Raw genomic sequence first — 23,512 nt, 5'->3', positions numbered from 1 at the left:
TGTCCCTTGTTTGGGGTTGTGGTAACTTTGGCAGAAGGTTCCCAGATGAGGCAGAGTCACTCCCTCGCCTTTCCCTGCAGTTATGGAAAGGGTCTGCCTGAAGCAGAGGTAGGAAGAAGCAAAAAATACCCAACACAACCCCAAAACTAAAAAAACCCACCACACTTTTAGCTTTATTTTATTCAAGCTCCTGTAGTGGTTGTGGGGTTTTTGGTTTGTTTTCTTCTTTTTCCAAAACCGTTACTATTTAAATGCAGATTTTTAGCTTTTCCACCCGGGAGCTGGAGCTGGAAATTCTTTCCACTGCGTTGGTGCAGGAGGGAACAAACCGCTGCTTTTAGCTTGCTCAAATAATCCATCCCTGGCTGGAGCCACGGGTTTCCTCCTTCCCCCTCCCTCCCACTCCCAAAGCGATCCCAGGATCTGCTGTGGGTGCTGATGGGGACAGGGGTGAGGGGACATTGCTTGAAGTCCCATTTGCCCAAGGTTTTTCCCTTAAATTTCTCCAAGGCTTTATTCTTGCAAATGCCACATGGGCACTGGAGCAGCAAACCCAAGTGGCAGCTTCATTTTTCAGAGTGAAATGGGCAAAATCTTCTGTCCTTATTTTCCTGGCATTAAGGAAAGGAGGTGGGATATTGGCAGGGAACCAATGTGCTTTTTGCTGTGGCATAGGAGGAGGATGCTCAGGGCTGGGCAAGGTTTGTGGCCCTGTGCCAGGACCCCTTGCACTGCAGTGAAGGGGAGCTTGTGCCCCCCAACATTTTGGGGATGAGCCATTTCCAAGAATGAAGGAAAGGAAGTTTGGAGTGGGATGGGTGAGGCTTTCCTTATTTATTTCACACAGCTTCTTGGACCATTGGTCTGATGCCCTACTCCCTCCTCCATTCCTGTTTCCCTCTCCCTGGACAGTGGGGCATGGTGGTGGTGGCTTATCCTTCAGCACAGAAATGTCATGTCTGATTTTCTGGGGAGAAGGAGATATTGGGCTGGGTTTGTTTGGTTCTTTGCTGCTCTTAGCGGGGCAGGACAAGTGCATTTCCTAGTCCCTGACCTGCTGAGATCAGCTCAGCTGGCCAAAAAAGGAACAAATGAGCCTTTCAGCTTTCCCCCTCCGACTGCAGCAGTGGGGCTGTGGGTGCCTGGTGCTCCCAGTTCTCCACTGGGACCCTGTCGCTGTCCTGGGGAGATTGATGGGGCTGGGTTCAGTATCTGTGAGTTTGGAAGAGCAGTGTGAGGGTGGGATGAGCAGCTGATCTGGAGCTCTGTCTGCCACAGGAGGCTTTGTGACCCAAACCAGAAATTTTTGGGGCTGAATTTTTTGCCAGCCATTGACAGCATCCGAGTGCCAGTGAGGAAAACGGTTGGGTCATTTTACCCTAAAGCATCGCCTGGAAAACAGCAAGGATGTTTCTGGCCCTTCAACCTCTGCTATCCATCCTCATGTGCTACTCACCCACCCCGGGCTGCTGCCATCCCCAGCTGGCCTGAATTTGCTTATTTTTGGGGCGGTGGATCCCCCAGCCACAAGGGCTCTGGGCTTTTGCAAAGTGCGGGGCATGGCTGGAGCAGGGATGAGCGCTGGGGAATTACAGGAACAGCAAACCGCTGGTGTTTGCCGTGGGAGGGGGGTTGTATCTCGTTTACTTTATCTTCCTGATGCCTTTTGAAGCAGCCCCGAACGAGCGGCTGTCGCTGGTGTAAGCAAACCTCACCTGGCACACAGGAAAAAGCAGCTGTGAGGTGATAGGCAAATAAGGTGCTGGGGCTGGAGGGCCTCCCCACCCACGGCACACCCAGAGCCACCACTGCTTTCGCTCTGGAGGGGAAGGCACAGGAGGAGAGCACCCGTGGCTTTGGGAGCAGCTCCTTGGGGGTGGTGGAGGACAGGGGAAGGGCTGAGTCCTCTGGGAGTAGGCTGTGGTACAAAGCAGAGCTTGGCTGTGTTCACCAGGCACAAGGATGGGGATGGATGCCCCATCCCGGGAAATGTCCAAGGCCAGGTTGGGCGGGGCTTGGAGCAACCTGGGATAGTGGAACAGGATGGTCTCTAACCATGGCAGGGGGGTGGAACAGGATGGTCTCTAAGCTCCCTTCCAACCCACACCATTCCGTGATTCTATGCTCCCAGTGCTGTGCCTGCACCCACGAGGTGCCTTTTAACGCGGGGTTCGTTCCTGTGTTCCTCGGGTCGCAGAGGCTCGGCACAGAGGGAGATGTTGGTTGCTGCAGCCCCGTGGGCTCACATGCTCCCGCTGCAGCTGTGCCCGCCCAGGGGTGGCATTTCCATGCGTGGGTGGTCGGGGGTCAGTGACCCTCTGCCAAGGGGGTGCCCCGGGGCAGCCCCTTGCCGTGCTGGGTCTCGGATGGCTGCTTGGCTGTTGGGGTTTAACGTCTGGGGCTTTTCTGGTGAAAGGCTAAGTGAGCTTTGGGGTGTGCTTGCCCCCGATCTGGGGGCATTAGAGTGTGGTAGCCGTGGGGATGTGGGTCCAGTTCCAGCTCCCAGAGGCAGAGGGTGAGGGAGGCCGGGCGGGAGCTGAAGCGGGCACAGTCCCTTCAGCTGCACCCTGAGGGTGCCGCTCCTCCCGAGCAGAGCCCCCTCCTGCCCTGGCACAGGGGCAGAGTCCCGGCAAGACGGGAGGTGCAGGGCGGGCTCCAGGGATGCAGCGGTGCTCGGAAGCTCCGGCAGGGAGCTGTGCAAAAAGGGAAGTGGTGTGGGTGAGTTTAAGCCATACGCAGCCAGGCACTTGGATCACTGTGTTTTGTCCTCCGGGAGCATCAGGGAGCATTAGCACCATTAGGCTTTGAGTGTTTGTCATCCCAGATGACGCTAAAACACCCGGGATTAGCTCGCAAACGCTGGTTTTCACACTTCTCACCTCGAGGATGAGGAGCAGCCCCATGCTCCATCCTCGGGTGGGATTTATGGGCTGAGTGTGCGTTAAAACACCCCGGCAAAGCCTGTCCTGGTTGTGCAATCCAGCAGTTTTGGGGGGCGGTGGTGTGCGGTGCTGGCTGTCACCGGGGGTGAGGCAGAGCAGATGTCTCTCCAGGATGGGATCCTTCCCATGCAGCCGGCCCTGGGAAAGGCAGCCAGTTACAATAACAGTTTATCCTGCCTGGTGTCTTGTGGGATGGTGGAGGGATCCCAGAGCAGCCCTGCCCAGGTTCCTGCTTTATGTCACAGGGCGGGAGCTGCTCTCCCAGCTGGGGTTGGTTTAGGGTTTTCTTACTCTTTTCACTACTATTTTACTGCTTGTCAGCAAAGTCCAAAGAAATTGGATGCATCCCTTATTTTGCGCATCCATTTCCCCTTCCCTGTATATGGGAAAAGATATTAAAGGCAGGAAAAAACAAAGGAGTTTACAACATAGAAATACAGCTTGAATTAAGTTATTTAGAGAAGAAAGCTGGGCCTGGGTGTGATGCTCATCATTATTCCCCCAGAGGGCATCATGCTCTTCCCACATCGTTTGGGGGCAGAAGTATTACCTATGAGGGAAATCTGATTTTATCCAAGGGAAGCTCCTGAAATGGTGAAGGAAAATGGAATTTCAGTGTTCACCCTGCAGGATGTTTGCTGTTGTGGATTGCACCCTGGACCTGAATGTGCACCAGGGGTTGCTTTGCCACGTGCTGGCCAGTGAGAGTGTCACCTGGTGCCTCACTTTCCCCCAAAGCAGAGTGGGATGCAATACCTCAGTGCAGGATGGAGAAACACCAGCTGCTGTAGGGATGTGCTCCAGGGATTTTTGCTCCTGTTACAGCAGGAGAAACTCAAATGTTTCCTTGAAGCACCCCCAACGCCACCCTGTCCCAGTTTGTGTTTGCTTTGGCCGGGAAGCGGGGCCGGGTCTCCCCGGGGACACGGAGGCTGTGACAGAGCCCCGGGGCAGCCGCCTGTGCCTGTGCTCGTGGGTGGCACCAGTGTTTATTTACCTTTTCATCACCTGATTACCGTGCCCTGCCATGTTGCAGGCGCCAGCCCGTGGGCTGCCAGCCCTGTTTGAGTTGGCAGGAGCTGGAGATTAACCTCCTGCTAAAATAGCCCGACGCCAGCCCCACGTCTGCCCGGGGTGGCCGGGCTCCTTGTATGCCCTTAGAGCATCTTGTATGGATATTTTGCAGCCTGGTATGGGCCAACATCACCACATGACATGATGGCGCAGCGAGGAAAGACGTTGTGATGCAACAAGCTCAGAGCAAGTTGCAAATGCTCAGCGGTTCCAGGAGCTGTGGATGTGTCCCTGCAAGGCAAAGCCCTCTGAGGTGGTGGGACTGGGGTGCCTTAACCCAGAGGGGACGGTGCTCTTTGCTGGTGGGAATGGCCCTGTGACATCCAGGCTCCCATCGCCCCTTGGGATATCTCCACTTTCTTGGCTCTGCTCTCGAAAGCTGCGATGCCAAAGAGCAGGAGCAGAGGAGCCGCAAATGTGTCCACAAGCTGCAGGCCCTGTGATGGGACTGCTCAGCTGGGGAAGCTGGATATTTATGGTGCACGTGGGTGACCCATTTTGGGATTCCCTGAGCCACCATTACCACTTTCCACCCTTGATGTTGTCGCTGCATTTGTGTTCTGGCTGTATCAGGGAACTCGTGCCCAGAGTGGGATTTCTGTGCTGAGCCACTGTCCAAAGAAAGGGGATATTCGGGTGCCAGCCAGGAACTTCCATTTCAGCCTGTTTGCACTCACCATGTTGTCCCAAAGGAATGGCAGATTTGGGATTTTGCTGGTTCCCTGCCTGTGGCGGGTTTCCCGGTCGGATGGGACATGGCAGCCCTGCTGGTGCCATGGGACTGACTCACGTTGAACTCGGGTGTTGGTGAGTAGCAAACCCTCTTATTTCTGGTGAGACTTCGGATGTGACAGGAAGAAGCTCCAGCCCCAAACCTTCCCATTTTCCAGTGTGTTTTTATCAGTTCAGACCCAAAAATATGGGCTTATGACTTTCTGCCCTTTGTCTCTGGGTGTTTGGTGCTGAGCCGCCACATGAACAGTGGTGGAAGGAGTCACCGATAGCAGGAAGCTGCTTGGTTATCACCATACTCAAAATTGGGGTTTTGGGAGGTGCCTGCAGCAGCATTGCTGCGTTTGAGGTTTGGTGACAGCGATGGCACAGTGTCACAGTGCCACTGCGGTGTTTCAGCTGCCTGCCCCAGGGCACGTGTTTCCTGAGTTCACAGAAACCCGTTTTCGTGCTCTAATCAAGATCTCATGCAAAGTCCCAGCTCTGTGAACGGCATTGCTGCCAGTCTGCATGCAAACACGGTGTGGGAGAAGCACTGAGAGCACTGTGGTGTTTCGGGTGGCTGCTCAGGGTGGAAAGTCACCCCTGGGCACCCCGGCCGAGCCAAGACCTGTGGGACCCCCAGCTGCCTCCCCCAGGACATCTGCCTGCCCTTAGCCCTCTTACCTTGCACGCTTGCACCCTTAAAAGTGGAGTCTGGACGGAAATAGCAGCAGCAGATCTCTTCTACTTTTAATTTTGGAGGCTCTCTGGGTTGGGGAGAGGAAGCTGGGGGTGGAGAGGAGCTGGCTGTGAGAGGACAAGAGCCACTTTGCTCTGACACACTCTGTAGAGCGATTTGAAATGTCCTCCAAGATTAATTTTTTTTTTTTGGCTATAAAAATAATTATAGGTATTATGTCCTGGTCTGTGTCTCACAGGGGCAGGGGATCAGAGTAGCCTGACCCAGGGGGAATGTGGGTTTAAAACAACTTGTATTGGGTGTGTCTGTGAGCACTGAGGAGCTGGTACAGTTTGAAGCATGAACCCATTCAGGCTTCTTGTTTTCACCAGTTGGTTTAGTGAAGGTGGGTTTGGTTTGGGTTTTTTTTCATTCCTCTGAATGAAAATAGGTGATGGAAAACAGATGAGCAGGTTTCACTTCCTGCTCTCGCTTAGGGCTCCATGCTGGGGGTGTTTGGAGACAGCCACGGTGGTGGGGCATCAGTGTCTGCCTCGGGCTGATTCCTCGTGGACTCATCTGGTCCCTTATTCCCTCCCAGAAGCACAAGGAGTTGGAGAAACATCTTGTTTTATCATAGAATTGTTAAGGGTGGAAAAAACCTCTAAATTCATTGAGTCCAACCATTAACCCAGAGTTGCCACCTGTCTCTTGTCACCCCCATGGGGTGCAGAAATATGCTGAGAGATCTGGGGAGAGGAGAAGGCTCTGGGGAGACCTTAGAGTCCCTTCCAGTGCCTAAAAGGGTTGCAAGAGAGCTGGAGAGGGGCTTTGGACAAGGGATGGAGTGACAGGACAAGAGGAATGGCTTCCCACTGCTAGAGGGCAGGGATGGATGGGACATTTGGAAGAAATTCTTCCCTGTGAGGGTGGTGAGGGGCTGGCACAGGTTGCCCCGAGAAGTTGTGGCTGCCCCATCCCTGGAATTTTTCAAGACCAGGCTGGACGGGGCTTGGAGCAACCTGGGACAGGGGACGGTGTCCCTGCCCGTGGCAGGGGGTGGAACAAGATGGTTTTTGAGGTCCTCTTCAATCTAAACTGCTCTGGGATTCTAATGGGTACAAATGGAGACAAGCACCCATGAGCCACCAGAATCAGGGGGGTCACTCCTGAGCCCTCCCAGGGTGCAGGACCTTACAGTCCTGGACCCAGCTTGCCCACAGCAGGGCCAGCACATCCCTTGCTGCCCAGGAGCAGGAGGATTCCCTTGCAGGGTACCAGGGTTTGTGCATTGTCCAGCAGGACCCGTCGGTGCATGCGAAGGTAGCGGTCACCTCCTGGGGATGTGGGAATCCTGGGGAAGCTGTGATGGGTGTTTGGGAGCCCTTGGGTTTCTCTCAGGTTCTGCAGGTGACTGGGCTTGGGTTTGGTTGGGAGCAGTGTGGATGGAGGCTCTGCTCCCACTGGGGTGGGTTCAGGAGGACAGCTTGGAGCAGCTGAGCGTTGGCTTTGGATTTGTTTCCTAGAGTGTTGCAGGCTGTAAAGTACAACAGATTAACAGGAAACGTGGTCTGAAAGTTACAGTCCCCAGTAGGGCTGTACTGGGTTTCTGGCAGGGCATTTTATGGGATGGTTGGACTTCTGCGTCTTGGATTTGGAGAGGGCAGCTCCTGAGGAGTATTTTTTTAGGCAGGCTGAGTGTAGGAATAAATGCTACCGGAGCCACTTGCAGCAGGGAAGTGATGTTTCCAGGGCTGCTTACTTGGTGTTAGACTGAGAAGTTTGAGGACAAGCTGCCTTGATGTGGGAATATGTGCAGAAAAATTTGCATTTTGGGGTACTGAGTGAACTGCTGGGCATAAAGGAAGGGATTGCTAGTTTGGGTCCAAATCACTAATTATCTTCTTATTTTTATCATTTTTTGCTGTACTGCACTCCTTGGGCTGCTGATGAAAACCCACAGAACTCCCTGCAGAAGAAGGTAAGTCATGGGCTGGAGGTGGCAGTACATGCCTTGAGTCTGGGCGGAGTATGCTGGGGACAAGGAAGAGGGAATCTTTGGGGTCTTTTAATCTTGGTTTTAATCCCAGAGAAAGCTGGGCTGACAGCAGAGCTTCCCTGTGATGGGGAGGCTACCTCTGTGAATAGAAACACAGAGGATTTGATTCCAGTAGTTAAAAACAGAGCCAGTAAAAGCAGGGAAGTGCCACAAATGAAAGCATTTCATTTTAGAGAGAACCCCCCATGGCAATGCTGCATGTCCTCACCAGTGCCCATGGCCAAGGGGCACTGGAGCAGCCCTGAAGCAAGCAGGGATGGGATTCTGTGGGTCTTAGGGCCTCAGTGGTCTAAATTACCTGTCCTCTGGGATTTTTTTGAGCACTGACTGTGCTTGGCTTCATGTTTTCCCACCAGGGAAGTCCCTCTGGGAGTTGGTACTGGAGCAGTTTGAAGACCTACTCGTCCGCATCCTTTTGATGGCAGCTTTTCTGTCCTTTGTAAGTACCTGGAGCTTGGGGTGGCACCTTCTGGGGCACATATGGCCTCATGTGACATCCAAAGAGGAAAGTTGGGCAGGTGCCTGTGGGACGAAGGAGATGCAGCAGCAGAGCAGTGGTTTCTAGGGCATAATGGCAATATCACTGCATCTGCTTAAAGATGGGATTGGAGGATTTTCCAGTAATGCTGATCCATCCAAAAGTGATATCAAACAACTCCCTGGGCTGCTTTCTGTTTACAGGGGGCTGTTCCAGGCTGATGATTTGAGCCTGGTTTGCAGTGCCCCAGTGCTGAACTGTCAGTTCAGCTTTGCCCACAGTCTGCCTTGGGAGCAACTCTGCGTGAGGAGGTTTCCCATCAAGCTGCTGGAGAATGATTGATTTTTTTAGAGTGTAGTCAGTGTGTTTGGCAGGGATGGCAAAGCTGAGACTCCTGTCTCTTCCTTTTGGATGTGATTCATGGGGAGATAAGGGGGAAAGCTGGTCCCTTGTGGGGTTTAGTACATTCCCAAAACAACACGCAATGAAGTGAATGCAGGTAAAGCAGGTGTGAAGCCCTGTGCCAGAGGTCCTTGTGCCTCTGTGACAGAGCAGAGGGGTGTTGCTGTGTTGACACAGCACAGGTCGATGAGCAGTTAAATGGAGTGGAAATATCTGTGTGTTTGCTTCATTCGTACTATGGTATGAGGCCTTTGTGGGATGGAGAGGGAGACTCAGGGTGGTAGAAGCCACAAGGTCAGTCCCTGCTCTGCAGAGCTGCTCTTACTGCACTGATTACTCGTGGTGCATCACTGGCCTGCTGCCTGGGAGGGGCTGCAGTGCTGCCTGGTCTCCCCACTCATCAGCTCATGGCCATGGTCTCCCCACAGGTGCACTAAACACAAATAGCGAGGCTTTCCTGGTGCAAACACTCATCCAGGCATTGCATGGCTGTTTGCTCCAGCCCCACTTGTTCAATGCATTAGGTTATCCCAGCAGAGGAGTGGAGGCTCCCGCAGTGGGGTATGGCAGTTCCACTCTTGGACCAAGCCATGTGGCTCTGGCCACCTCCAGGTTGTTTTCTCTCCAGCAAACACCACCTGTTGTTTGGCTCTTGTTCCCATCATTCTTTTTTAAAATGTTGTTGCTCTTGTTTGAACCACACTGTGCTCCTTCTTTTCTCTTGCCACCAGATCCTGGCCTGGTTTGAAGAAGGAGAGGAGACCACGACGGCGTTTGTGGAGCCCATTGTCATTATCATGATCCTGATTGCCAACGCTGTGGTGGGTGTGTGGCAGGTAAGGCACAGCCCCCGCCTGCCCCTGGGGTCTCTGCTCCACGTGGCTGAGATCCTTCATCTTAAGGCCTGGTTGCTTCATGCCCTTGGTAATTCATTTCCCAAAGGTTCAATTTTCACGTTGGCTGTGCTTCCCCATGCCCCTGCACAGATGTTCAGTTGCTGGCTGCCTCTTGGCTCATTCCTTCTGTCCTTCTTTGGCAATTTTTGCAGGTTGGAGCTTATTTTGTAGTTATACAGGCAAAAACTGCTTGTCTCCTGGCCAGGGCCAAATGCATTTTCCAAGGGAAGCTCTTTGCCCTGTCCACCAGACAGCCACAGTGGCTGCTGTCCCTCTCCTCACTCTGTCCCTCCTGGGGGATGAGTAAACACCTCAGCCAGTGATGCTCCTCTTTTGTATCTATTCATTATCAGGCCATTTATTTATCTGCAGCTTCAGGTGGGGTTGCTGGGTGGGGAAAAATACAGTTGATTGGGATATGCTGCTTCCCAAAGATGATCATCCCCAAAGGTCCAGGCAATGTCCAGGATCTGGTGTGGTTTAAACCAGCAGGAATCGTTTTGCAGACGCTGAAGAAGACGTGCTGCTTGTTCCATCCATGGTGTCAATGGATTCCGAAGCCAGGGCCGGGGTTTGGGTTTTCCCATCTTTGCAGCGGGTGGGGAAGGAGCCTGCTGGCACCAGCAGCTCCAGCACCAGCAGCTCTGCTCCTGTCTGCTTGCAGGAGAGAAATGCTGAGAGTGCCATCGAGGCCTTGAAGGAGTACGAGCCCGAGATGGGGAAGGTGATTCGCGCCGACCGCAGCGGGGTGCAGCGCATCCGCGCCCGCGACATCGTCCCGGGGGACATCGTGGAGGTGGCAGGTAGGGTGCCATCACCCCAGGGCATGGGGTCGGATGGGGAGGTGGAACTGGCTGGGAGTCCCCCAAAGCTGAGGCTCTTCATCCTGCCAAGGCTTCACGTGAGCATCAGGCAGTAGAGAGCAACAGCAGAAAAGAGAAAAAAGTATCCATTTCTGAGGCAGGTTCTGTGTCTCGGGAGGGTTTCCCCTTTTTCTGGAAGAACTAGAAGAACTTTTAACTTTCACCAAGATTCCCTCTCTCTGGAAGTGGCTCTCCCACGCGCATCCCTGGATGAGGCGTGGGTGAAGGGCCGGTGCTGGGTGCTGCTGCAGGCAGCCTGTGTGGGAAGGCTTCCCTGGGAATTGCGGCTGGTTATCCAGGGAGGGTGAGAGCCAGAGGGGACCAGCTGCAGGGTGCTTTTGCCTCTGGGTGAGTTTTACCCCCCAGCCCTTCTGTTGGGGCTGTGCATTCAGCAGAGCATGCCTGGGGGTCTGCTGCCTGCCCCAGCAGAGCTGAGGAGGATGCATTCCAATTATTCCATTTTGTTTGCTCCTTAAATGATGCCATAAACCCCCAGAGCCACAAAACTAATCCTCTCCTTTCCTCCTTGTGGCCCTGCTGGTGGAAACATGCTGCAATCCCTCCCGTGCCCAGCCAGCTCGTTGTTATTTATGTCTTCCAGTTGGGCTTCAGCTGGAAGATGAACATAAAAATAATGCAGGGAGGATCAAGCCAGCCAGATCCTCAGCTGGGCAAGCTGGCGGCGCTCCCAAACCAGCTCTGACAATGCAGTCCGGCTGCTGACCTGGCCTTTAATTAAATTAATGAATTATTAATAAAATTCTGCCATCTTTCCCCAAATCGAGTGCATACTGCCTGCCCATCAGCAGCCCAATATTACTTTTTAATGGCGCAATCAGCACTGTGACTGGAATGGAAAGAGCTGAGCTCTCTGGACGGGTTTGCAAATTATTAGCAAATTGTGGGTTTAGGAGCTTATGGAAAGTGGTGAGGGTGCTGTCAGGCGCCTGGTAGGAAAGCACACCAGGAGGAAAAGCTTTGAACCTGCGGTGGACATCCAGGTGATGCCCTGGGGACAGTGTGACAACACAGGCAGGAGGGACTAGCTGCTGTTTGCATGTGCAAATGCAATAAATTTGGCAGCAGGGAGCAGGAAACCTGTTGCACTGAGGCAAGGAGGGAGGGTGGTTGGAAGTTGGCAGGCTGCTTAAACCCAGCTGAGTTTTGCCCGTTTGTGACAAGGTCGTGGAGGTGAGTCCTGGTGCAGGCAGCTTTTGCCTTTCCCAAAAAGTGCAGGCAGAGCATCTCTTCTGGAGCTCCAGCAGTTGCTGTGACCCCTGTGGTGCTCGGGCAGTGTCCTCCTGTTTTCCTCTCTTTCCCTTGGCAGACTTTGGTGCTGGGGGAATCAGCACGTGTTCAGTACCTGGCTAATGGCGGGGCCAGGTCTGTCCTGTGCCGTGGGATAATAAGGCACTGTGTACCCTGGAGCAAGTGCCACCCCTGTGGCACCAGGGCTCTTTCTGTCCCTGGTTGCTGCAAGAGTCTTTCTGTGCAGGTTTAGCTCATGTTTGCAAGCCCTCCTGCCTTTCCCGGGGGAAGAGGAGCTCTTTGCTCCCTCTAAGATGCTCCAGCCCCCTTGAACAGATGCAGAGTCTGAGTCTGTGCATGAAGTGGATGTTTTGGAGAGGTCTGTGCTGGCACCCCCCAGCTCAGTGTCCCCCAGACAGGTGTGACAGGGAGCAGGGGAGGTCTGGCTGGATGGCAGATATTGCTGCTGCATCCTGGAGTGCTGGGATCTGCAGCTGGAATAACTGGCTGGGTGGTGGAGCTGCGCCAGCCCCCTCCCACTGCGCTGGGGGGGTTTATGAGCCCTGGGAGGAAGCCCTCGTTACAGTCTGGGATTTGAGAGCATCGTTAGCAGCCAGGCCAGCAATGTTGTGTAAGGGCTGGGAAGGGCTGGGAGCCAGGGCTCCCTCGGCCTCAATATTTCCGAAGCGTCGGAGCGTGGTTGTGTCCAGCTGATAAGGGAGCAGGAGGAAGAGCTAGGAGGAAGAAACCCAGCAGGAAAAGCAGCTTTAAATGTTTTTTTTTAAAGAAGCCCTAGTGCCTTGGAGGGTGGTGTTGAGTGGCTGGCAGTGGATGGGCAGCTTTCACCTGTGCCCACTGTGCCACACCAGGAGAGCCAGGGATGGTTGTTTGTCTTGGACACAGAAGATTTTCCACTGTCAACAGCCTCCAGTCAGCCCAGAGAAACCTGAAGCAGGGTCAAGATGGGCATTAGGAAGCTTGGACTGCTCCAACGTGGGGATGTTGTGGTTTTTCTTGCAGGAAAGAGGCAAGATGGGGGTGCAGAGGGAGGTTGCAGGGAAGAGGAGAGACAGGGACATGGTGGGGAAGGGGATGAGCACAGCAGGAAGGGCACCACCAGGGTTTGGCTGGGGGCAGACTTGTAAATTATAGACAGACAAAATTAAGCTTTAACAAAGCTTTACATGCAGAAATGAGGTATCCCAGTGCAGGGCTCTTTGCCAGGGGCTGGACCCCTCATTGCTCCAGGCTGGGTGCTGCTGTGCATCTGCACATGGTTGGTGTCAGCTTGGGGTGTTGGGCGCTGCCAGTCCCCCCCTGACAGAGTTGCTCTGCTCTTGTCCTTGCAGTTGGTGACAAGGTGCCAGCAGACATCCGGATCATAGAGATCCGCTCCACCACCCTGCGGGTCGACCAGTCCATCCTCACAGGTGCGTGTGGGCCTCACGGAGCAGGGGCAGCTTCCTTCTGCCATCTTCATGGAGGCAAATTTTGGAACTGATGCCAGGATAAGTGCTTTGCTGGGGTGGGAAATGGGTGGGAGAGCAAGATTTAGATGATGCTTGGATCTTCCCAGGTCCTCAAAGTCACAGAATAGGTGAGATGTGTCCAGTGCTTGGGTATCCCTCCTGCAGAACACAAGCCTGAGGCTTTCCTATGTGACATGTGGGGTTTGACATCTCCATGGTGGATGTTTGGTTTGGATAGTTTAGTGGCAAAGTGCTGCTCTAGAGCACTGTGGGGTGTGTGATGCAGGGACAGTAATAAGCTGAGGCTGGAGAGGGAACATGGGTGGTCCATCTCTCCCCTCTTGTCTTGGCAGGGGAGTCTGTGTCGGTGGTCAAACATGCTGACCCCATCCCTGATCCCCGGGCTGTCAACCAGGACAAGAAGAACATGCTTTTCTCCGTAAGTCCCTTCCACCTGTCTCCACCTCTCCTGTGGTTTTCCAAAGTGCAGAGCTGGTGGACGTGGGAGATCTCTGAGCAAAGAAAGGGAGTGCATGCATAAGACCTGAATCCATAAAAAAGAGCTCCAAATCCATAAAAATAAGAACCTGCTTCATTTGGATTTCATTTGGGCTGTGGCACATAAGGCGTTTAAATACCTTGGGCAATCTCAGAGCACTTTTTTTTCCATCATGTTGAATGCATTATAGATGGGGAAGAGGTTTGTGGTTGAGCCTGGAGCTGTTGCAAATTTGGGTTTCCTCCTTTCTCATGCTCTTTTCAGGCAGAAGTCAAGTCCTCAAGGGGCTACAGCTCTCAGGAAGGGCTCTCCTGCTCCTTAGGGTGGGTTTATATAGAAACCCAGGATGTCCTATTTTCCTCTTAACCAAGATCTCATGTTCTCCTTTCACAACAAGCAATCCATTTCCCTGCTCAAACCAAGAGGTTTCATGCCCACATATCCACTCTGCCCCTTTCCTCCCCTCCCAGGGCACCAACATTGCAGCTGGGAAGGCCATAGGGATCGTTATTGCAACAGGGGTGTACACCGAGATCGGAAAGATCCGAAACCAGATGGTGGAGACCGAGCCTGAGAAGACCCCCTTGCAGCAGAAGCTGGATGAGTTCAGCCAGCAGCTCTCCAAAGTGATCTTCCTGGTGTGCATCGCCGTCTGGGTCATCAACATCAGCCACTTCAGCGACCCCGTGCACGGCGGCTCCTGGTTTCGGGGGGCCATTTACTATTTCAAGATTTCGGTGGCGCTGGCGGTGGCCGCCATTCCCGAGGGCCTCCCGGCCGTCATTACCACCTGCCTGGCCCTGGGCACGCGCCGCATGGCCAAGAAAAACGCCATCGTCCGGAGCCTGCCCTCAGTGGAGACCCTGGGCTGCACCTCCGTCATCTGCTCCGACAAGACCGGCACCCTCACCACCAACCAGATGTCCGTGTGCCGGGTGAGAGCCGGCTGGGCTTGGGCTCTGGAGGTGCAAGGGGGATGCTTAAGAGCACCCCATCCTGTGGTGCTGGGCTCTGTGTGTCCTCACCACAGTTGTGTCACGTTAGGAATGTGGGGGTGTGAGCAGGGAAGAGGGGTTATAGGAAGCCCCGAGGTTCCCCTGGACAGGGTCAATAAGGATCAGGGCTTCTCTTGGCTTGGGGGTAATTAGAAAACTCACTTTTATCAGCACACCACTGTGGAGGTGCTGTGTTGCAGTCTCGTTTCAGGGGTCACTTTCCAGGGGATGTTTCTTCCTGCTGGGATGTGACATTGATATAGAGCTCCTGGAAATGCTGATGCAATCAGCCTCCTCTGCTCTCTTGCTCTTTCCCCCCTGTTTTTAACCAAACCAGTGAGAAATCCTGGACCCGTGAAAAGCATTTCTGATGGAGGGAGCCCTGGGGTGGTTTGGTGAAGAGTTTGAATGTTCCTCATCTACCAGAGAGTTTTGCTCCCACAAGCCTGGCCATGTGGAGAGGTGACTTGTTAGGAAAGCCTGGACCAGCTGAGTACTTCTCAGTTTCCCCATTAATCCATGAGTGTTGGGAAAGCTTTTTACATGGCTTTGGCGTGTTGTTTTATAGGAGAACCTTGGAAAATGTGTTGCTGTGGGAAAAAAAGGACCTGGCCAACGTCCCTCCTCTCTGACACACAGATAGGGTGGTGGGAAGCTGGGACAGTGCTGCAAATTGGCCACAGGCTTTGGCCACTGGTTAGCTCAGCACAAACTGCAGATGACTGGAAATGTCTGGTATTTCTGCCCTGTAAATGATACAGAACAAGACAGGGCCTGAACAAAGCAGGACCAAAGTGCCCGTGTCTCGCATGAGGAGGAGGTTCCCACCAGCCCCATTTTCAGAGCCAGTGATGCAGCAAAACAAGGACAGGGTGACCCCAGTGCTTGGGGTCTCCTGAGCTCTGCACGTTGCAGGAGGAGAAGGAGGAGTGACCATGCCTTTCCAAACCACTTCCTACTGGAAGGTCTGTTCCTTGAACTTGGAAAGAAGTGCCACCATCCCCTGCAGTGTGGCACAGTCAGGAGAGCCAGGATGGTGATACTGAGGCAGGGAGAGCGACACAGTGGGGCAGTGGCATACAAGGGTTTTGGCATCAATTGTCATTTGCAGAATGAACTCAGCAACTTCGCAAAAAAAAAAAAAAAATTCAGTTAAAAAGTCAAAGTATCCTCCAGCCCATCTCCCCACAACCCTATTCCAATATCTGTTTATTCACTTGGCTGGATCCTGGCTCCCAGGGCACGATACTGGGAGCAGGGCTGGCCCCAAGACGCACAGGCAGGGGTGTTAATGTTTAATGGACAGGGATTCCCGTGCTGACGTGGCCAGGACGGGGCCCTGTGAGCGGCAGGAACGTCAATATTTGTGCTGGGCAGCCGTAGGCGTGTCTGGGACATGCTCCTGTGCCAAACAGCCAGCTCAGCCATGGGAGCAAACAGCCAGACAAGCCTATCAATAACCTGGGAAAATGTATTAATTGAGTGTGATTTCATTAACTTGCCCATTAATTGGGTGAGCACAGCTGCTCGGCTGCAGGGCGTGCTGCTGAGCGGGGCCTGCTCACTGTCTCACTGCTGGCATCGGGTCTGTCAAGCTGTGAAGTGGCTCTTGGAGGGCTTCAGGCCTGGTTTCAAACCCTCAGCTGGGTTTTTAAGGGCTGTGCCATGTCTCTGGGTCCCACCCAGTGCTGGGGTCTTGTGGCCAGGGTGGTGTCTGGGTCAGCACAGCAGGACACACATCGACCCCAGGTGGTCAGCAGGGGTGGAGCTGTGACCCCCAAAGCCCCCCAAAATGAGGTGCTTCGTGCTGGGGACCTTGTCCACCCAGGATGGCCGAGACTTCGGTGCTTTTGCTCTTACCTCAAGTCCACCCAAGGTTACAGTAACAAAGCCACAAACCCACTTGGTAAATCAGAGTAAACCTGTGGTTCGTGTCACTGTATGGTCAGCTGGGGCTCTCTGAGATCACCATCTCCCCCAGCCCAGGGCATGGAGGAACCAGGAACAGCCTTCTCCCAACCATTAAATAACCATGGAGCAACGGGAGCCTGGCAGGAGGAGAAGGGACATAGAAGCATCACTGCTCTCTCTGCTCTCATGTTTAAATCACTCTCCTAAAACTTGCAGCACCCTTTTATGCATCCTACCTTCACTTTCCAGGAAGGTGGCATTTGAAAGTCAGGACCCAAAGTGGAGATGTGGGCTTGGGGGGGAAAAGATGCTGGCACCCCGTGTCTGGGAGGAGGAGGTGGTTGTTGATATTTGGCTGTCCTTGAGATGGCTGCTGGTGTTTTGGGGAACAGGAGCAGAAAGGGGTTTATTTTCTACAAAGCTTGTAGCAAAGCCTGGACGTGCAAACTCTTGGTCCCAGGAGTTGTGCGGGCAATGTTTGCTTTGCAGTCTCCAGGACACTGCCTCAGCACTGTTGTCTGTCTAAACCTGTCACTGATTACTGGGAGACCTGGCTGGGGGTCCCCAGGGGCTGTGCCAGTTGCCAGTGGGTGCTTGTTGGCTGGGGCTGCTTCCAGTGCAGGAGGAAAATGATACTGATCCATGGGTTGATTGGTGGAACAGTGACTGATGATTACAGCTCTTACAATTCCAGACAGCAATCCTGCCTTGTCTGCCTCTCGATGAGTAGTTCCTTTAAAGACACTACAGAAAATACGGAGTAGTGGAGATGAATCCTTCACACTTGTCTTCCCCATGAGCGCACAGCTGCTGCCATGTGCTGCTCCAGGGATGGTGCATCCACGAGTGCCCTTTGCTCCCTACAAATACTCACCAGCAGCATCCAGCCGTGATACAGCACCAGGGCCAGGCAGGATCAATGGGACATGGGAGGAGGAGTGGTGCTGCAACCCTTTGGGAGAAGGCTGCACTCTTCATGAGCATGTAGTAACATTTTCCTTCCAGCCTCTCTGTTGCACTAAAACCCCAAATCACTGGCATGGCTTTAAAAGGGTCAGGGGTAGGGGGGAGCCCTGGGGTGCTGCTGGCTGCGTTCCCCTGGCTGGGTGCTGGAGCTGCTGTTCACTGTGCAGTACAAGAGGTTGGGCAGCCCCTCTGTGAGCCTGACTTGTCAGCAGCCCCCACCTGAGCTGCATCCCTGCAGCATTCCCACCTCCTTCTATTGCTCCTGATATTTTTTGTATTATTTTTGTGATTGAAATTTTACCTCGCCTCTTAACTGCTTAAGACACAGCTGTTTCCTCTGGACTCTTTCCACTGCCCACAAACCTGCCCATTTCTCAGCCTGGAAATCTGCCGAGACATCGACAGGCTGAGAGAGCTGGAGTTGCTCAGCCTGGAGGAGAGAAGGCTCCGGGAAGACCCTGGAGCCCCTTCCAGTGCCTAAAGGAGCTTCAACAGAACTGGAGAGGGACTTTGGACAAGGCCTTGGAGCAACAGGACAAGGGGGAATGGCCTCACACTGAAGGAGGAGAGATTTAGATTAGATATGAGGAGGAAATTCTTCCCTCTGAGGGTGGTGAGGGCTGGCACAGTGTGCCCAGAGGAGCTGTGGCTGCCCCATCCCTGGCAGTGTCCAAGATTGGTCAGGGCTTGGAGCAGCCTGGGACAGTGGAAGGTGTTCCTGCGCAGGGCAGGGGGTGGAACGAGATGAGCTTTAAGGTCCCTTCCAACCCAAATCATTCAGTGATTCTCTGATCACATCGAAGCCCTGCAAACCCCTCTGCAGTGCCCTGGCCACCCCCATGCTCGGCCAGTCACGCAAGCTGGGAGCAGCAGGAAATTTGATATAACCTCTGGTTGCTGTGGGTTATGTAGCACCTTTTTTTAAAAGGCATGGAAAAATAAAGGGCTTGGAATGTTTTTTTTTATTTCCCTTTTCCCTTTTTTAATAAGAAGGATGCTATTGTGAAAGTAATAATTGTTTTGTAGCCATGAGCATTTGAAAACAAACAGACCCGTATCAGGCAAAACCATCAGTGGCTGGGGTGGGTGCTTTCAGCTTTTTTAATAAATGAGTCTGGTTGGTGTTTCAGGAGTCTATTTTCTGAAGAGGCTGGGAGAATTTGGCTCTCTGGAAGGCCGATGGCATTGGATGTCTCAAAAAGAGATGAAGGGTGCTTAGCCTTTGATGTTGTCTCAGACTGGGTGCCTCACCTCATGTTCTGGGTCTGTCTCTGGGGGTGTTGTCACCAAAGGAGATAGGATGTGTTTGGTTTCTTTATTGAGTTTACACCCACTGCCAGAGGAACCCAGTGACTCCCAGAGGAGCCCTTCTGCAGCCATTTGGCTCATTACTTTCTTCAAAACCTGTCAGGAATGCTGATGGGCCTCCAGGATGGGCCCTGGGAAAGGAGCTGAGGGCATTAGCCCAATAAACAGGATATCTGCAAATAGCTGGGAAGCTGGGAAGCCATGGCAAGGTTGTTTTGGGCTCAGAATTACTCACATAGGAGGTGTATGCTTTGAACCTGCTCCTTTGATTTGCCTAAACCTGTAAAATAGGGAGGTGAGAAAGCCCACCGAGGTGTCCTGGTGCTAGACATGCCGTGAGTGTGCTGCCCTGAACGTGCCCTTTATTGCCTGGCTTGGCCCTAAGCTCATACCTTGGGACACCTTCTGTGTGGGGCAGGCTCACACCTGCCAACGTGGCTGCACTGACGAGGTTTCCTTGTATTATTAACAGTAATTAATAACAACAGCAAATTAACCTCTGTTTGTTGCCAGAGGAAACGTGGAAGGCAGAGAAGTGGGTGGTACCCGGAGCTGTTGCATCTCTGGTGCTGAGTGATGCCTCCTGATTTCTCCAGCATCTGTTGCTTCCCTCTCCTGGGAAACAACTCAAATAACCAGAGGAAAATAAATAGAGAAAAAACAATTATTTTGAGACAGGTTGGAGGGGGACAGTTTTCCCTGCACCTGCTTTCTGGAGGCACTCAGCAAGTTCATGGAGCTGAGGAGAGCAGCACTTCCCTCCAGCCAAATTCCATCCTGGCTTCTCCCTGCAGCCAGGAAAAGGCATTTGCCAAACAAATATTATTTATTTATTTATTTACTTATTTATTTATTATGTTGCTTTTTGGCTTCAGTATGGGTCATAAATAACGAGTAAGCAGAAATGAGCATCTCTGAACTGTCTCCTTGGCTGGGGTCAGGCCCTGCTCTTGTTCCTAGGGGATGCTGCCCTCAAAGGTGGGCTATGCTGGGAGGGGACAAGGGGAGGCTGGGAGAGCTTAGGGAGAGGGGAATTTTTGTTTTATTTTAGAATTTGAGGGATTCGTCTCATTATAGCAGCAAAAGAGAATCTAGAAGGATTTTGAAAGGCAAAAATCACTAAAAATAGAGTGTGGGGGACTTTAACGGCTCACTGGGGCTTTATTAATGAGCTGAGCTGTGATCCCAGTAAGGCACAAGGCTGGTGCCTGAGCTGGCTGGGAAGGGGTGGCAGAGGCAGCTGCTCGGATCCTGCCCTTCAGAGGCTTTCCAGGGCAGCCAGGGCAGGAGTGGAAGCCTTGACCCAGCTCCTTCTCTGCTCCAAGAAAAACACAGGCACCTTCTTAGGAACAGGCTCGGTGTGTCTCCTCCCCTAGGGAAAGAAAGAGCTGGAGGAGGTGAACATGAATAAGGCAGGGGAGAGCTGGAAGGGTTTGGGGACAGCCAGGAGTGGTGGTTGAGCAGGGAGGGGGCTGAGCCTGGTGCCAGCAGGGCTATCACTGGGACAGTACCAGATGCTGGGCACGAGGGTTGTACCAAAAATTTGCTGTCTAATGCTCGTTTCCACCTCTCCCCCTGGCAGATGTTCATCATGGAGAAGGTGGAGGGCACCCAGTGCAGCCTGCACGAGTTCAGCATCACCGGCTCCACCTACGCCCCCGAGGGACAGATGTGAGTGAGGGTCCCGCCCCCTTCACAGGGACACAGGGTGGCCCTGGGCTGGCAGCACAGCTGGGGGAAGGTGGGAGGGTCGGGTTCATGGCCACGGCCGGGGGTCCCCATGAGCTGGGGCGAAAGGAGGGTTTTCTGAGGCTGGTTGCAACCCTGTCCATGGGGACACCTGCTGTGCACTGTCTTTTGGCCACGCTGGGCTTGCAAGTGTTGGGTGATTGACTGTACTCTGCTGGTCGTGGGGACCAGGGCAGCTGTGTCACTGTCCCTCACATCCAGCTCCTGCCCCACTTGATTTGGGTGGTGCTCACCCTGGCTCTGCCTTCCCACTGCTCAGCAGAGGGGCTCCCACACGCTTGGCTCTCCCTTCGTTAGCAATCCCAGTAAAACAAGGCCACCTGTGAACCAGAGAAGATGGCAAATGTGGGAATGGTGATGAATGAGGCTTTTTGCAGTGGTCAATGACTCTCCAAATTTCTGGAGCCTGCACAGTTTGGGTGTTGACTGGCAGCTGTTGCCCTTGCCCCGAGCAGAATGCGGGGCTGGCAGCTTGTCCAGGAGCCACCAGCAGTGATCAAGAGGACTTCCAAATGGCTGAAACCCCACCAGGAAAGTGCTCCCCGAGCTCTGTGTCCACGGCAGGGATGGCTCCCATGCTGGTGTGCCCAGGGCACGATCCTGCTGATGGCAGGGTGTGTCTCAGGGCAGACACGGGCTTTGCAGAGCTGCAGCTGTGGGCAGGGAGTGGAAGCTGGGGGATTTTCCCTGAAGTGTTATCACACACATGGGGTTTTCTGCTGTTGTATTTATTTATTCCTGTTCCTTTGGAAGGAGATGGTGGCCCCCAGTGTGGCAAAGTCTGGGAAGAAGGCAGATGAGAAGCTCAGCTGGTGGTGGGAGCACTCTCTGCTCTCCTTTGCTTTGTTCTGTGATCCCAGACACGTTCGTCACCATGGTCCCTTCTGCTTATCCGTGGAGCAGCTGTAATTCATCCTGGCCTCAGACTTAATTTCATGAATATTTATAGAGCCAATTTGATCCTTGGCTGGGAATCTCCATTAAAAACTGAGCCAGGTCATAAGCTGGTGTCAATCAGTGCTTTTCAATTAAAATTGAGGAGGACTGGGGGGCTGAAGTTGTGTCTGCTCAGAGTCCCCTTTCCTCTGGGCACTGCATTCAGGGCCACTGTGTTGGTCTGCAACAATTTGTGTTGCTCTTGAGTTTTGCTTTAGCCCTGTGCCTGTATTGTGTCTCGAGGGGGATGTGTGGGCTCACTGAGGTGTCACGGAGAGAACTCGCCTTTCCCCCAGAGCTGGTGGGACTGAAATGCTTGTTTGCTTTAGCCTGGCCTTGACAGGAGGATATTTCGTGCTGGATCTTGGGTTTGCTCACACAGCACCCAGCCAGCAGTGCCTTTGCTGGTGTTTTTCCCAGCACATGGGTCTCACCTGGCTGCATGCAGGGACCGCTGACGATGGGGCCGTATCCTCCCATCCCTTCCCAGCAATATCCCGGGGATCACATGCTGCAAAGCCATGCCTGGTATTTCCACCTTCCCAAACACTGAAACCCATCCAGAGTGTCCACAGCTCCCTCCTCCACCCTCTGTCCCTTCCCATGAGCCCAGGGCTGGGCAGCATCTCTGGGCAGGAGCAGTGGATCTCCCTTCCCACTCACAGCCCAGTGCGGCTTCATCTCCCTCAGCAAACAGATTTTTCAGATTTTCTTGGCTGCTCCCCGTTTTCCGCTCCCGAGCTGTAACAAGGGCTCCAAAATGTTCTTTCCATTGGGAACCAACAGTGGAATAAGCTGATCCTAGTAAATGCCTGACAAATTATTTTTCCAGCAAGCAGATGACCGGCTGGGTTTATACAGCTCTAACCTGCAGTTACCTCTGCTGGAACCAGGATAATTTTTTATTTCCCTTCAAAACCACTGCTGCCATTCCTACCACCAGGCGAGGAGAAGCATTTGGCTTGCCTGGAGTGTTCGGGGCTGCTCCTTTCCAGGACATTTGTGCTCCTTTCTGTAGCAAAGAGCTGCTATTTAGGAAGCAAAGATCACAGTTCACTGCTTGCTTGGAGCCGTCACAGCAGTACAGCTGTGAAAGTTCTCTGCTGCTCCTAAGTGCTCCCTTGGGCTCCCTATGGAGCATGAAGCAGCATTACAGGGAGGAGAAGGGACTTGCTGTTGGTTCCACAGCTCCTCTGGATTCCCAGCAAATGGAAACCCCTGAGGAGGTGGATGTTAACGTGAATTTCTTTGCCCCTTTTCTGGCCCATCATCTTCATCACCAGCCTGTGAGCAGCCCCTGCTTGCTCCTTTGAACTCCTCTGCAGCCCCCTTTATTCTGGGCCACTTCCAGAATTCATTTGCCTCCTGTGATATTTTATTTGCAATTTAGTCCTGCCCCATTTCATAAAGTACAAAATGTGAACCCAAGGATTTGTTGCCAGCACTGGGGCTTTAACTGGGCTCTTTCTCCCACATTTACAAGAGTGATATACAGACTATATATCCCCCTAGAGGGGATCTTTAGGATGAGCTAAGTGCATTTGAAGGTGTGAGCTGGTGTAAGGCTGTTGGGGTTGCTTTCTGCCCACAGCCTGAAGGACGAGCAGCCGGTGCAGTGCGGGCAGTACGACGGGCTGGTGGAGCTGGCCACCATCTGTGCCCTCTGCAATGACTCCTCGCTGGACTACAACGAGGTGAGGGGGCACCAGGGCTGGGTGGGGTGGGGGGAGGCTCTTGCTGTGCTTCGGGGCAAAGCCAGTAGAGTTTGTCCCTTGGGATCCCCTTCCCTGGCTTCAGCTCATCCCAAGGGGATGCTCTGGTGTGGTGGGTGACAGCAGCCTTGGTGGCAGCAGCATGTAGAGGATGTGCTCTAAAGCTGAAGCTCTTTTTTCCTGCCCTCTAGTCCAAAAAGGTTTATGAGAAGGTGGGGGAAGCCACTGAAACAGCCCTGACGTGCCTGGTGGAGAAGATGAACGTCTTCAACACGGACCTCAGCAAACTCTCCAAGGTGGAGAGAGCCAATGCCTGCAATTCGGTGAGTGGGGAGAAGCTCCTGTGAACTCCAGCACTGGGGGACTGGAGGGAGAGGAGGGATTTAGGACGTCTGGTACTCGGGCAATAAACACTTGCAATGATCCAAGGGACTGATCTGGCACAAGGATGTGATTTCTGGGCTCTCAGGGTGAGCTGGTTTTGGAACAGATGGTGCAATGGCCCCGGGGGGCTGATCCCAGGGCCTTGAGGACCAGCCTACATGGAGCTTTGGAGCAGGTGATTCCTGAGGCTCCAGCTCAGTCCAGTCCCTGCTCAGCCAGGAGAGACCC

General features: G+C 53.4%; 1 protein-coding gene across 2 annotated transcripts in view; it reads left to right on the top strand.

Annotated features, from left to right (window-relative positions):
• ATP2A3 (ATPase sarcoplasmic/endoplasmic reticulum Ca2+ transporting 3) overlaps positions 1–23,512 on the top strand; it is a 52,226-nt gene that overhangs the window by 11,684 nt on the left and 17,030 nt on the right. For both annotated transcript variants that reach the window (XM_032129797.1, XM_032129795.1), the window contains exons 2-11: positions 7,373–7,390; positions 7,825–7,907; positions 9,080–9,184; positions 9,909–10,047; positions 12,705–12,785; positions 13,178–13,263; positions 13,794–14,258; positions 20,086–20,174; positions 22,780–22,882; positions 23,092–23,223. In XM_032129797.1, the coding sequence (XP_031985688.1) occupies positions 7,373–7,390; positions 7,825–7,907; positions 9,080–9,184; positions 9,909–10,047; positions 12,705–12,785; positions 13,178–13,263; positions 13,794–14,258; positions 20,086–20,174; positions 22,780–22,882; positions 23,092–23,223 (1,301 nt within the window). The remainder of the gene's footprint in view (positions 1–7,372; positions 7,391–7,824; positions 7,908–9,079; positions 9,185–9,908; positions 10,048–12,704; positions 12,786–13,177; positions 13,264–13,793; positions 14,259–20,085; positions 20,175–22,779; positions 22,883–23,091; positions 23,224–23,512) is intronic.

This window comes from Corvus moneduloides, chromosome 20, assembly GCF_009650955.1.
Source record: "Corvus moneduloides isolate bCorMon1 chromosome 20, bCorMon1.pri, whole genome shotgun sequence".
NCBI lineage: Eukaryota > Metazoa > Chordata > Aves > Passeriformes > Corvidae > Corvus > Corvus moneduloides.
Note: the sequence above shows the minus strand (reverse complement) of the source record. Positions and strands in the feature narration are given on the sequence as shown.